The sequence below is a fragment of the Mauremys mutica genome, chromosome 5 (genome assembly GCF_020497125.1).
Source record: "Mauremys mutica isolate MM-2020 ecotype Southern chromosome 5, ASM2049712v1, whole genome shotgun sequence".
In the NCBI taxonomy this organism is placed as follows: Eukaryota; Metazoa; Chordata; order Testudines; family Geoemydidae; genus Mauremys; species Mauremys mutica.
The window spans coordinates 108,869,991-108,882,872 of NC_059076.1; the positions used below are offsets into that span (position 1 = coordinate 108,869,991).

The following is a 12,882-nucleotide window of genomic DNA, read 5'->3' on the forward strand; positions in this document are numbered from 1 at the left end:
GGCTTACTCAGACTGAATAGGACCAGTTCTGAAGTAATATGCAACTGGGCTGCCATCTTCTTCCACTCAGCAGAAAGATCTGGCAGCAGATGTTGCTCCTCTTCCTAGTTAAGTGGTCTTGAAACCCCAGTGTCCCCCACACAGCTTGGCTAGCATATGGGAAGTGGAAGTTAAAGGCACAGGTCCTGGGAGACTTCCCTCTGATAGTAATGGAGGAGAAACTGGACAGCAAATAGCCCCAATTCACACCAAAAGGCTAATCCCTGGCTGGGGTTCTGTGCTTGACTTGCTACATATTGCTCTAGCCCTCAGTGTGCCTTACAAAAGCCAAAAATTGCTTAAATGGCTGCTATGATACTTGATAAATTTTAAAGACAAAACTTTTGTAGCTACAATGGATTTCACAAGTTCATCTGCAAAGGAGTTTCAGATTTGCGAAAAGCATGTGAAATGTATTAGAAGAATGTTACTTTCACTGAGCACAATTTCTGACTCAAATGAGCAAGCAGATATAAACTGGGGGACAGTACGTTAGATACCTGTGTTTCTGATGACATAATCTAAAACAACCAATCTCTCAAACTGTGATTGAAATTGTTTCCTAGTATTCTCAGGTAAAGGATCAGTTTCAAATTTCCTGAGCCAGTACTCAGCTTCCTTATATCCTTCAACGAACAGCTGGAAGGAGCCAACCTGCAATTTTAAGAACGTGCATTTAGAACATGTAATCAAACAGGTGAAGGTTAAAAGTTAACTGAAAGAACTGACAATGTCCTTTCAAGTTCTGAACACAAAGTGTTTGACAGTACTACTTGGAGTATTAAGTCTACAAAATAGTCCCTTGTCCCAATTTCTAGATAACCACATTTTATAGGTTCAAATACAACTGACCTATTTCCACTTTCAGATTTCTTTATGATTAGAGTACTACACCAGAACAGCATTCTAGCCTTAGTTTGCATATAAGCACTACGTCAGAAAAGAATATTTTAATGCTCAAAACCAAAACATAGCAAGCATATTAATACATGATATAAATTTACAGAAAGAAAAGCAGCAGCTAAAAAGTTTTACCATTGTCATAATTTGAGAGCAGTTCAATCCAGTCAAACTGGAACTACTTCAGGAACCATATAAGAGATGGCAAAGGAAAATAGAAATGTTTCACAGCAGTAGTGAAGTAACTGTGGAAACAACAGAGGTTGACTAAAGTGACTGTATGCATATACCCCGATTCTAGACCAGTCCTCATTTTTCATATGGATCTTGACATCTCAGAACTTCTTTTGGGATCCTTGAAATGTCCCTGCTCTTCTATTTCACCAGTCAAAATATCTGTTTTCTACATCTGTTCAATAATTTGCTCTATATTTACCAGGCACAAAACAGTCAAATGGACTAAGTGTTTAGGTCACGAACAGTGTTTGGAGTAACAAAGTCAAATAGCTGTAGACACTACACACTACTAAAACTGCTGTTCTGCTCAAAGTGAACATCAGTGATGCTTGGTTCAGTATTTCATGATATTGGAGAAAATCCTCCATTCTCACAAATAGGCACCTTTCACGTATGAGTCAGAGAACTGGCAGCAACACCATAATTTTTTAAAATAAGAGTACTTCTGTATGACTTTTATGACCCCCCAAATCATTTCCACAATAGTACAGTATCTGAGGAAGAAGAAAACTGTGTGAAAGAAAACTGCATGTGAGAGAGGGCACCCAGCAAAGAAAGAACACTCAGGAGGAAAAAGAGGCTGTGTTTGTGTTCAGAACAAAAGGCTGCACGTTGCTATGAATCTATGTGAGTGGACAGAGACTTTCTGGGAAATGCATGTGTAACAAGTGTCATTTGGAGTGCTGTTGTGGGTAGCCTGCATGTGTGAGCAGATAATGGGGGAAGCCCGCATGTGTGAATTTGCTTGATTTGCAAGAAAACACGTGGTGAGATTTTGGGGATGCAAGAAGAGCATGTGTATGATTTTATAGGTGAGGAAGTAGTATGTGAGGCTTTGATCAGGGAGACAGGAGATTCTATAAGATAAAGTGAAGGTGGGCATTATATAGAAATGGAGAAACCAAGAGAGGAAAGGAACGACAGACTAAGTGAGAATGACTGAAAACATTGGGCAGTTGGACAAGAAAACACCACAAGAAAGATGGAAGGAAAGAGAAAGAACAATTATTACACAATATAGAAAAGATACTGAAGGGAAAATAGACTGCAAAGGCAGGAAAAAATACCTAGAAGAAAGGAAAGCTGTAAAGAACAAATACAGTGGGGAGACAGTAAATTTTGGAATGCTCTTGGTAGAAAGTGTAGACGCAAAATGATGCAGTAAAGTCACCAGATTTTAAAATATGTTTAAATAGAGGGATAAAATATGATACGCTTTGTAGACAGAAACTTGTTTAAAGCTAGCCAAAGCTGGCAGTCTTTTTGTTGAACAGGGGCATGTCTACACAGCAATGTAAGTCTAGGGTTAGTAGGACTCAAGTTAGCCGATTAGTGTCAGGGAACCCTGGGCTTGAGCATCTACACTGTATTTTAACTCTAGGCTAATAATTTTCTGACCTGTGCTCAAACCCAGGGCTCTGGCATCCACACTGCAGTGCACCCAAAGTCAAAGTAAATATATCCCAAAGTGCCTTGCGCCCCCGCTCCCCCATGTTGGGACTCTAGCCCTAGGAATATGGTGCACTGTGGGAAACTCTACTGCCCCCCCCCCGTTTTCTAACTGTGGCGGTGCTATTGATGGGATTCCCATAAGGAGCACATAATCTACATAATTAGCTCCCTTGGTGGCTGTCTCAGTATAATGACTGCAGTTTGAGAAGGCTTTATACTTAACTGCCGTCTAATCTGAACTGGGCTCTCCACCTCTAGGCTGAGTCACATTGCCAGGAAAATGCCCATGTGCACCAGTTCGGAGGATAATTAGGACATTGGTCTCCGGGACTATCAAAGGATTAAAATAAAACTTCACAATTCTTAATTTTTACAACAGGATGTTCAATGAAGGTGGTTTCATTTGGTTGTTTTTTGTATTTATTTTTGTCTGTTTGGAAGTTTGACATAAAATGTAGATGCCAGAGGAAAAACACAAACACACACACACCCCGCAACCTAGCTGCTGCCAGCTGTGGAGCATTGAAGTGCATATCTAGGGCACGGGGTACAGTGTGCTTCATCATCCCCTGGGTATCCCTTATCCCTGCCCCCACTGCACCCCAGGAGTCAGGGATAATGGATCCCCAGGATGCTGCAGGCAAGTTTTGGGGCTGGCTCCCACTCACTGCCCTCACAGTGGATGCTACCTGGGTGCCTCTGCATATGCAGCCCCAGGGAATAACAGCCCCAGGTGTCCAGGAACAAGGGTCAGAGAATGGAGCAGGGACTAAGCAGCTGCCCTGCAGGGAGTGGGAGTAGCAGAGCTCCTGACTCAGCATTTCCAGGGGAGGGGTGATCCCCAAACATCCTGGCAGCCAGGAGCTGCCTCCTACTGTCAGCTTTGCTCCCTGTTCTGGGCAAGTTCTGCGCAACAGCAAAGAGGAACCAGAGCCACCACCGCAGGAGGCTGCAGGGAAGATTTGAGTCTGTCACCCACTTGCCACTGTGAGTGCACACGTTGCACATGCAGCACCAGGGAGGGCAGAGAGAGGCCAAAGAGCGGAACATGAACCGTGGGGAGCGGAAGCATCGGGCACCCAGGTCAGCACAGCCTGAGGAGGGATGACCCCCAATATCCTGGCGATCAGGAACTGCCTCCCACCTGCCAGCTTTGCTCCCGGCTCCAGGCAAGCTCCATGCAGCAGTGGAGATGGAACAGGAAGGGGGGAGTGCATTTGGCCAGGTGGTAATGTCGCTTCTGGCAGCGCTGCTTCTCTGCAGCCAGGAACTCGGATACATCTGGAGGACTTCCGGGGCCACATGCATCCAGCAAAACAATATTGCTCAGACCCTACATCCCAGTTTAACCTGGGCTCGGACTCTCTAGCCCTACAGGATCCTGGGACCTTGGGTCCAAGCCCTAGGTTAGCGCAATTAACGTGTGGACACAAGGGGGGTTTGGCTTGAGCCTGGGCTCACGCTGCTGTGTAGACATACCCTAAACTAATACCAGCTTTCTTCTCCTGTGACTGAAGCTACCTATGAATGTCCTCTTTTTGATTCAGCAAAATATATCCTGCATAGCCAAGGCAGTAACAAAATACTACAATGCAAAGCTTCTCAGAAGAACTTACCTTAGGAGGTAGTCCAATTCGATGAAATTTTTTACCAACTTTTGGCACTTTTTCTAAAGCATATTTTTTCCCTCTTGATTTTGCACGGTCTATTGCACTGTAGTTAAAGGTCTCACTGACAAGCCAGACAACCTTAAAAATATCCAAGTTAAAACATGGCTCAAAATTGCTTATCACTTCAATTACGGATTTACAATAAGATTTCTAACAATCATAAATATGCCAAGGAAATAGCAATATTTAAAAACAAGCAAATTCAACGCAAAAAAAAGCTGCACACATGCAACATTACAGATGGCAGAAAATTTAAATGTACATATAGGTCTGGAAATTCTAGACTACAGTCCTTAGAACTGGCCCCCTATTTTAACATACAATGCTTTGTATTACCACTATACTGAAAGAACTACATTAAAAGAATGTTCAGATTGCAAAGTCAAGCACTCAGAAGTTAGAAAATAATGAATTAAAGTTGCCCAACCTTATGCAACCTTAATGTATATGCAAAAGGGGTCCAAATTATGTTGGTCTAACATGATCATGTACTATTTTTCTGTCCAGGACCTCTGCTTCATTCAATGAATATGTAACTATTGAATATTTTTTAATCTTCTCATTCAATCTCTCTCCCCCAGGTCTTATTTATGCTCACCATCCAAACTCTGTACTGAATACAAAATTATTAGTTTCCTCATGGGCATTTCTACGGTGCTCTCACAAGTGTCTGAGTGTTTCACAAACATTAATGACTTTATCTGTATAATATTGCCATGAAAGTAGGTGGTATTATCCCCCTTTTACGGCTGGGAAATGTAGACCTGGAGAGAGTAATGTCAAAATTATCCAAAGTGTCTAGACACCTAGGCGCTGAATTTTCAGAGGACTTGGTATTTTTATAGAACTTTATACATTCAAAGCACAGCTTCAACTGACTTCAGTTGCAGTTCTGACCATTCAGCACTTCTTGTAATTTGGCCCCAAGTGCCTCACACTGAGCACCAAGCAAATGCACACACAATTAGTGACCAAATAGGTATTCAATTTCCTTAACCATGACAACATCCTTTCTTTTCTTGCAGTCCCCTGCCTCATTCGCTATTCATCACTCTTTCACCTTCTGCAATACACAAGACAAGAGTTCTACAGACAACATCCTCCCTTTGCTAAGCAGTCCTGATATATTCATACAGCACTATCCATCCTAGGCACTGAATTAGGGAACGGTTTTGAAGAAAAATAGTATGATCACATATTTAAAGACCGTCTCATAATACATATGCAAAAAGGAATGAATTAAAGCTGCAAGAACAATCTAAATTCTGGCATTTCCCAACTTCTGAGTGCTTGAATTTGCAACTTTGAAATAACTTCAAAGCAGCGTTTTTAATGCAATTTCCTAGGGTTTTTTTTTTAAACTAAAAAAATGCCATCATGTAAAACCATAATCATCCCCCACATTGGTGATCAGTAGGATTTGGAGCTTTATATCCACAGTGCAGACCTCATCACCTGAGCTAGGTGACAGTTGATAGCAATAGTAGGCATTATTTCCTATGTGGACCAACCACTGGAGAGGGATGAGACAAGCATTTTTCTGGTGGGTTTAACAGCTATTTGCTGAAGGCAGAGAAATGTGGGTTCCCTTCCCCAGGACTCCTAGGTTCCATTACAGGTTCTGGAAAGGAGCATGCTATAGTGATTAGACACAATTTTGCCACTGGACCCCAGCTTGCCCTCCCCGCACTCAGATTCTATTCAACCCTCTCTCATTGGCTCGTGCAATGCACATTAAATTGTTTTTCTCCAATATTAGTTTCTCTCTCTCAAGTTGGGGATAAAAATACTCAGTTTGATTCTACACTGCAATATCATATCCTCGTTTATTTTGCACACTTAAGTTGTAGTGTACTAAATAAGAACTCTTTTACCTTAGTTTTAGGTACGACTCCTAATCCTAGTTTGGTGTCCACAAGACAGGCACCAGTTTCAGAAAGGTATCCCTGATTAGGAACAAGGCAGCCTCTGCCAAAGCAGCAAGGACAACAGATCTTGTGAAAGTATTTGGTCCATTTTGGATTCAGATGACCATAAGGCTCTTCAGATTTTGGTTTGAATACTCCAATAGTTTTCTAAGAAAAAAATGCAAAGTTAAGTAACATACTCACATAATAATTTGAAGTGTAAGAATTAGTCATAACAGTTTTATTGAAAAATTCACAACTTGCATTTTAAGATTTATAGACTTGGAAAATAGTTTCCCATCACTGATGATATTCTGCTTTGTACTTGTTCATTTTTGTCTAAACAAGGAGTTGAATAGTAACATTAAAATGGTAATGTCAATTCACAAGTTTCTAAGTAAAATGAAATGCTTGTCTAAAATGTACCACTCAAAATAAAACTTTTGTTCACCAATATATTAAGATAGATCTCTTTAGTGCTTGGGTTTTATTTATATTAAAAGGGACATGGTCAATCTCAAATTTTAAAAATGAGTTAAAAGTAGTAATCAGATTTTCTAATTTAAGATGCCTTCTCTCCCATAATACTTACTCGTGAAAGACGCACGGAAACACAACTATACTGAAGAAAGTGACACACACAAAAAACCTAAAGTTAAATTAGAAAACATTTTTCTTTCCTCTAATCAAATTTTAGGTGTTTTTAGTGACAGTATATAAAAAAGTAATATGTTTTTTAGTTTGTTTGCAGCTAATTAAGAGGCTATGTTGTCTTGTACAGCTGCTTCAGACTCAGTTTCTCATAGCGGACAATGCCTCAAGCCATCAAGTAATTTACCTTAAAGGGACACAATGAGCTAGAAATTGTCCTTATTGTTAAAAGTAATCTTAGGGTTTACTTTTACGTTTCTTGTTAGAAATGTCCATCTGGCTGATTATGTCTCCAAGCTCAGTTTCAGATAAACCAGTATACTGACTACAATAAGGTTCAAATAGGGACCATGTCTTCATTCTCTCTATACCAGTGGTCCCCGAACTTTTCAGGGTCACACCTCCCTTTACCCCTGTCCATGCCTCCCCCTCGCCCTTCAGAGCTAAGGCAGAGAGCAGGCTCCCAGGGACGGGGAACACAGATAGAGGTAAGGGGACCAAGGCTGGGGCTGCAGATGGGGACAGGTTTGGGGCTGGGAGTAGAGCTGGGGCCCCATCCAGGGACCGAGGCAGAGCAGAGGTGGGAGCAGAGTGGGGCTGGGTGGCGCTTCCTCCCCGCCCCCCATAGGGGATGGCCCAGGCCCTGCTGCACTCTCCTGAATGTTCCTCTGTGCCCCCCTAGGGCACACCCCACAGTTCAGGGGCCTCTGCTCTATACAAAGCAACATACAACACTAAATAAACAGATTATGATAAATATTAACCGATACCATTTCTGAGAGGATTTCCCCCAGAATTTTTGAATTAACATCTACCTATAATTGAGTCTCCTGGTAATTCAGACATTATCCATTCCTATACCCCTTTAGTCAAGATCATCTATAAGCTTCCTCTGGGCTGGAAGCTAACTTCTTTCCCTAGTGACTGCTGGTTCAACTAGATTGGAGAAAGAGGACCCCAACAAAATAACTAGCATTACTAAGTAGTTAGTAATCAGCTTCAATTAGATGAGATTTAAACTAACTTCATACACAAAACAAATATATTAAGTTTTGAATTAAAACAGATTCTCTCGCGAATTGCAACAAACTAAATTATGCTCGATGTAAATATACTTGTGATTTTACCAAAGTTCCTTATTTTCAATGCACAATTACTTACTAGTAGCCAGAACAATATATTTGGTAATGGAGAGGCTGGGGAAAATCAGTGAAGAAGGGAGGGAAAGTTTAGAGGCTATAAAATGAAGAGGTGGAACAAAATTACGAGTTCAGAGAACTGGGATATCTAGTACATGAAGAGAAAATGTGAGTTTCCATGTAGCTTCCAGAACCCTAGACTATTCTTTTGAACTATTTTCCAATGAGATCTTTTTAGATAAACGTTAAGCTCATTTACCTACTCCAATTGACTTGATCATTTGTGATTTTGTTTTTCACATGCAAGCCTTTAAAGCCATCTCATTTGTACGTATATGTGCTAATGAAACAGCCCACATTACTATGGACACTAGAACACTAATTCCCCACAGTATAGCATTTTTTTTTTAAACCAAACAGTTGAGTTTTGTTTTCTTTTTTAACAGCTGCACATAGCCTTGCCCGAAAATCACTAACACAAAAATTCCCTTTGGAAGGATATTTATCTATTTAAAAAATAAAAAAATCTGACAGTCAGAAAAATATAGTGGTTTCCATTTTATTGACATTTGTAATCCTTTAACTCAGTAGTCTCCAAACTTTTTAAGGCGCATCACCTACCTCTAATATAATTCTCTCTCTCTCCCCCCCCCACCCATCACAGTTAGGAGCCAGTGCCTGAAGCGGGGCCGCAGTTGGGGCCAGAGCTATGGCTGGAGCTGGGCCACAGCTGGGAGCCAGAGATGCGGCTGGAGGCAGGGCTACGTGCAGGAGTGAGGATGGGGGCAGAGCAGGGCTGGGTGGCGCTCTCTCCCTGCCACCCATTGGGGCTGGCCTGGGATCTGCCGCACTTCCGATCATTCCTTCATGCCCTCCAGAACGTGGGGGGTGCGCCCCAGTTTGGAGATCGCTGCTTTAACTCATCATGTATTGATATTCATAAGCAGTTTTTTCTAAGTATCAAAGAACAGCTGTAAATTTAGTATTAAAGAAAACAATTTAAATTTTCTAATCTATCATCTTTTTATGAATGATTTTATAAAATAGTTTACATTACTATCTTTAAAAAGACAGAACAATAAAAATAAAGGGTAACTGCTTGACTAGAGGACTGAACATTTCTAGTTCTAAATAAATAATGCCACAGTCTAAACAACTTTAATTATGACTTGCATTAGCTAATTCAGATGCAGAAAGAGCAAAACGATGACTGACAAGCCCTATGGTAATATAATAATAAATAATCAAACAGTAATGGAACCATATGAAACTAGACTTCACATTTTAATTCTGTGTAGTCATGAACAATAGCAGTGCACTGACTGCTAACCTGATAGTGTATAGATTAGTCAAAGCTCCCCATAAAATATTTCCTATAATAGATCATTCTGGTCTTAACAATTCTGAAGGCCTCAGTGTATTTACATAATGAAGCTATCCCGACCAGCAAGCATTCATCATGAAATCACAATACAAATTTTAATCATTTCTGCATGTAGAAAAATACCATTTAAATTTTACTTGTGATATTTATTCTGTTTATTGTAAATGAATTCCTTAAATTAAGCAGTCATTAGTAAATAAGTATTCTCAGAATTTTAATGTTAAAATGATCAATATCTATAAAAGGTGATTCATGAAAAATCAAATTGCAAAGCTGAAAGGAACAGGTCGGTCCAACTAGCCATGTCACACATTTTCATTAAAACACTCAGAAAGGTTCTGCCCGCACTTTAATTTTTAACTACTTTTTTATAACCAATTAGTGACACTGTTTGCTCAAAACAAAGTTAGTGGCCATAAACCATAAGTTTAATACACAGTGAATATGGTACAGCATTTCACTCCATCGAAGTTCTACTTTAGTGCATGATTTTCTACCTGAAAGAGTTTCAACCCACCATTTCTTTGTATCATATCTATTTCTCCAATTCCTCTTCCTCCTATTACAGAGGATATCCAAAATGCACTTCCCTCACAAGCAGCTGATGCCACTCTGGGCAAGCCCTCTAGGCACATACATTCTATTGGGGTAGTAGTGGGGGGGGCTAATAAAATATTTTAAACTGCAGCTCAATTACTTTTGCAATATTATTTTTGAATTTAGATTTTATTAGCGCTTCTTTTTGGTTAAGTTTCCTTTACCACTGATGGGCAGGGATGGTGACCCTACCTCTGTTTGCCAGAAGACGGGAATGGGCGACAGGATGGATCACTTGATGATTACCTGTTCTGTTCATTCCCTCTGGGCCACCTGGCATTGGTCACGGTCGGAAGGCAGGATACTGGGCTAGATGGACCTTTGGTCTGACCCTGTATGGCCGTTCTTATGTTCATTACTCATAGGTATTTTAATACACAATGAACTAAGAGCATGGCACTTTATCATTTCACTTCTGTTGGCATCAAATAAAAGAGCTAAGGAGAGAGAGGCAAAAATCCACACTTTCAGTTTATCTATATTCAGGGAAAACAGGTTATCAAGACAATGGTACAATCAGAGGGATATTAAATACTTTAAAACACAGAGTGAAGAAACTAAATACTGTGACTACATATTTCCCAACACAAGGGATAGAGGACTTATTTTCCCTACCCACGGGGGAATGGGAGAAAACATCAGAAAACTGGTTTGGTGTGAGATGATGCAACACTGAAATGTCAAGCTGAAAAGGGATTTAAAAGCCAGCCTAAAAGAAAGGGGCTTGGATGGTAGGGATGTAAGTTAAACTGATTAACCAATAAGCATGCGGCCGGGGGGTGGGGCGGGAAGCAGCCAGGATCCTGGACACATGGGGTTGCAGCAGAACCCCACATAAAACATGGGGGGCTGCAGTGCCCCCACACTCCTAGTTCCCCATTAAACCGATTGAATTTCAATAGGTTAAACAATTACTTTACCCGCTATTTACATCCCTATTGGATAGTTGACAAAGGAGTGTCTGTGGAGTCCAAGAAGCACAGCAGCAGATGTGATGGACCTCGATAGAAACCTGAACTGACAAGCACAGAGACTGCTGGGAGAATGAGGCAAAGCTGTAAATCAAATGTAATAAATCTTCTTGTGACAGCCCAGCCAATTATTTCATATTTTGAAATAAAGCTCGACTACCTACCAATATTTTTATAAATATTTAGTCCAAGCATATTTGAATATTTTATGACTGTTTCCTCCATATATATCAAAGTATGATGAAATGACTTGTTTTGGAGACAATCCCTACCAGGCACACAGGAAGGAAAGAAAACTGAACTCTGACCTTAAATGATGCTGAGTGGAAATATAAGTAATAGCTTCAGCATTAAGAAACAAACAAGAAAATAAAGGGCTCCTCCCAAAAAGTCCCACAAAGAAGATAGCCAAGGCTATCATAGGCCATTGGACAGTTGAGACTTGAGGGTGTTAGGCATTGTTACATATATACAGGACTGCCGGAATTCATGGGTGTTTTTGTGTGTCATGATTTCAACAGAGAATATCAGTTTATGGTGTTGTAGCACTGACTGGCTCCAATCATGGATCAGGGCCATATTGTGCTAGGTGTTGTATACACAAAACAAAAAAACCCCACCCCTGCTCTGAAGAGCTTTTATAAGATCTGACGTGGATTATGATTTCTGTTTGTGAGTCTTAGCTCCTTCCTGTGAGTGTGATGGAACTCCCCTCAGAAGGTGTATGGGGTTGTTGGTTAGTTTTTTAACTTTTGAGGGCAGCGAGGTAGAGCATGAGCCAGACTTCCTAGTGATTGTAGCACACTGCTACAAGAAGTACTGTGTTCCAAAAGTTCTAGTCTCTTAATTCAACTGCAGGAAGTGACATATCACAGAAAGACAAGGTTGGGGAGGTAATATCTTTATTGGACCAACTTCTGTTGGTGAGAAAGAGACGCTTTCGAGCTTACACAGAACTCTTCTTCAAACCTGAAGGGCTCTGTGTAAGCTCGAAAGTTTGTCTCTCTAACTAATTGAAGTTAGTCCAATAAAGATATTACTTTACCCGCCTTGTATCTCTAATATCCTGGGATAAGCACAGCTACACCACCACTGCATACATATCAGAAAGAAAAGCCGATTGAAGATAATTAGAATAAGAATAAACAAGAAAAAGATGCATCCAAAACCAGCAACCTCCAAACTCTGAGGAAAGATGGGTGGGCAAGCAAGAATCCTGCAAGTTGATCTTTTCAAAGGAGCAAAATTAGTAAGTAATTTCCCTTTCTCTAATGATATCATCTATGCATGACGACCTCTCCAAAATCCAAAAAAAGATTAAGAGCTGTTCCAAGAATATAGGAGTAAAAAGCTCCACCATGCACCAGCAACAAGGCAGTTGTGTATAAATAAGGAGTGAATATTTGGCATGTAAGATGACAGGTACTTCAACTCAGGCACAATTCTCAGCCTGTACAATGATTCTCCCCGCACAACCTCCCTCTTCCCCCCAAACCACCTATGCAAACCCAACTGAAAATAAAAGCCATCCAAAATAATTGTTTTGCTTCATGACCAGCCAAATCACAGCAATTTGAAATGCAATCAGATAGCTATTTAAGGCATTGTCGTCTTGGTAACAGCACTGTCCAGCAGACTGGTGTCAGAAGTTGGATGGATTTTCTAAATGCATCAGTCCACACCAAGCTCTTTTCTAGAAAAGTTCTTATATCACTCTCTTCACCACAGTAACTGAATATCTTCCAGAAGTGCAATAAATGACATGACTAACATCTGTCATGTGTGGTCCATTCTCTCATCCTCTTCTCCACACTGAAGGTTGGTGGGGGATTTGTGTGCAGAGTGGTTTTTGTTTTAGCAGGTCTTAAAAAATATGCACACACTACTAGCTGTTTATATTAGATAACATGAGGTTGAAAAAATGCACGTTTCACT

At 40.6% G+C, this 12,882-nt stretch overlaps 1 protein-coding gene across 5 annotated transcripts in view; it reads right to left on the minus strand.

Moving 5' to 3' along the window:
- PI4K2B (phosphatidylinositol 4-kinase type 2 beta) overlaps window positions 1-12,882 on the minus strand; it is a 43,577-nt gene that overhangs the window by 12,831 nt on the left and 17,864 nt on the right. For all 5 annotated transcript variants that reach the window (XM_045017653.1, XM_045017652.1, XM_045017651.1 and 2 more), the window contains exons 3-5: window positions 6,173-6,373; window positions 4,245-4,376; window positions 540-693 (exon numbers count right to left, since the gene is read on the minus strand). In XM_045017653.1, coding sequence (XP_044873588.1) covers window positions 540-693; window positions 4,245-4,376; window positions 6,173-6,373 — 487 coding nt within the window. The remainder of the gene's footprint in view (window positions 1-539; window positions 694-4,244; window positions 4,377-6,172; window positions 6,374-12,882) is intronic.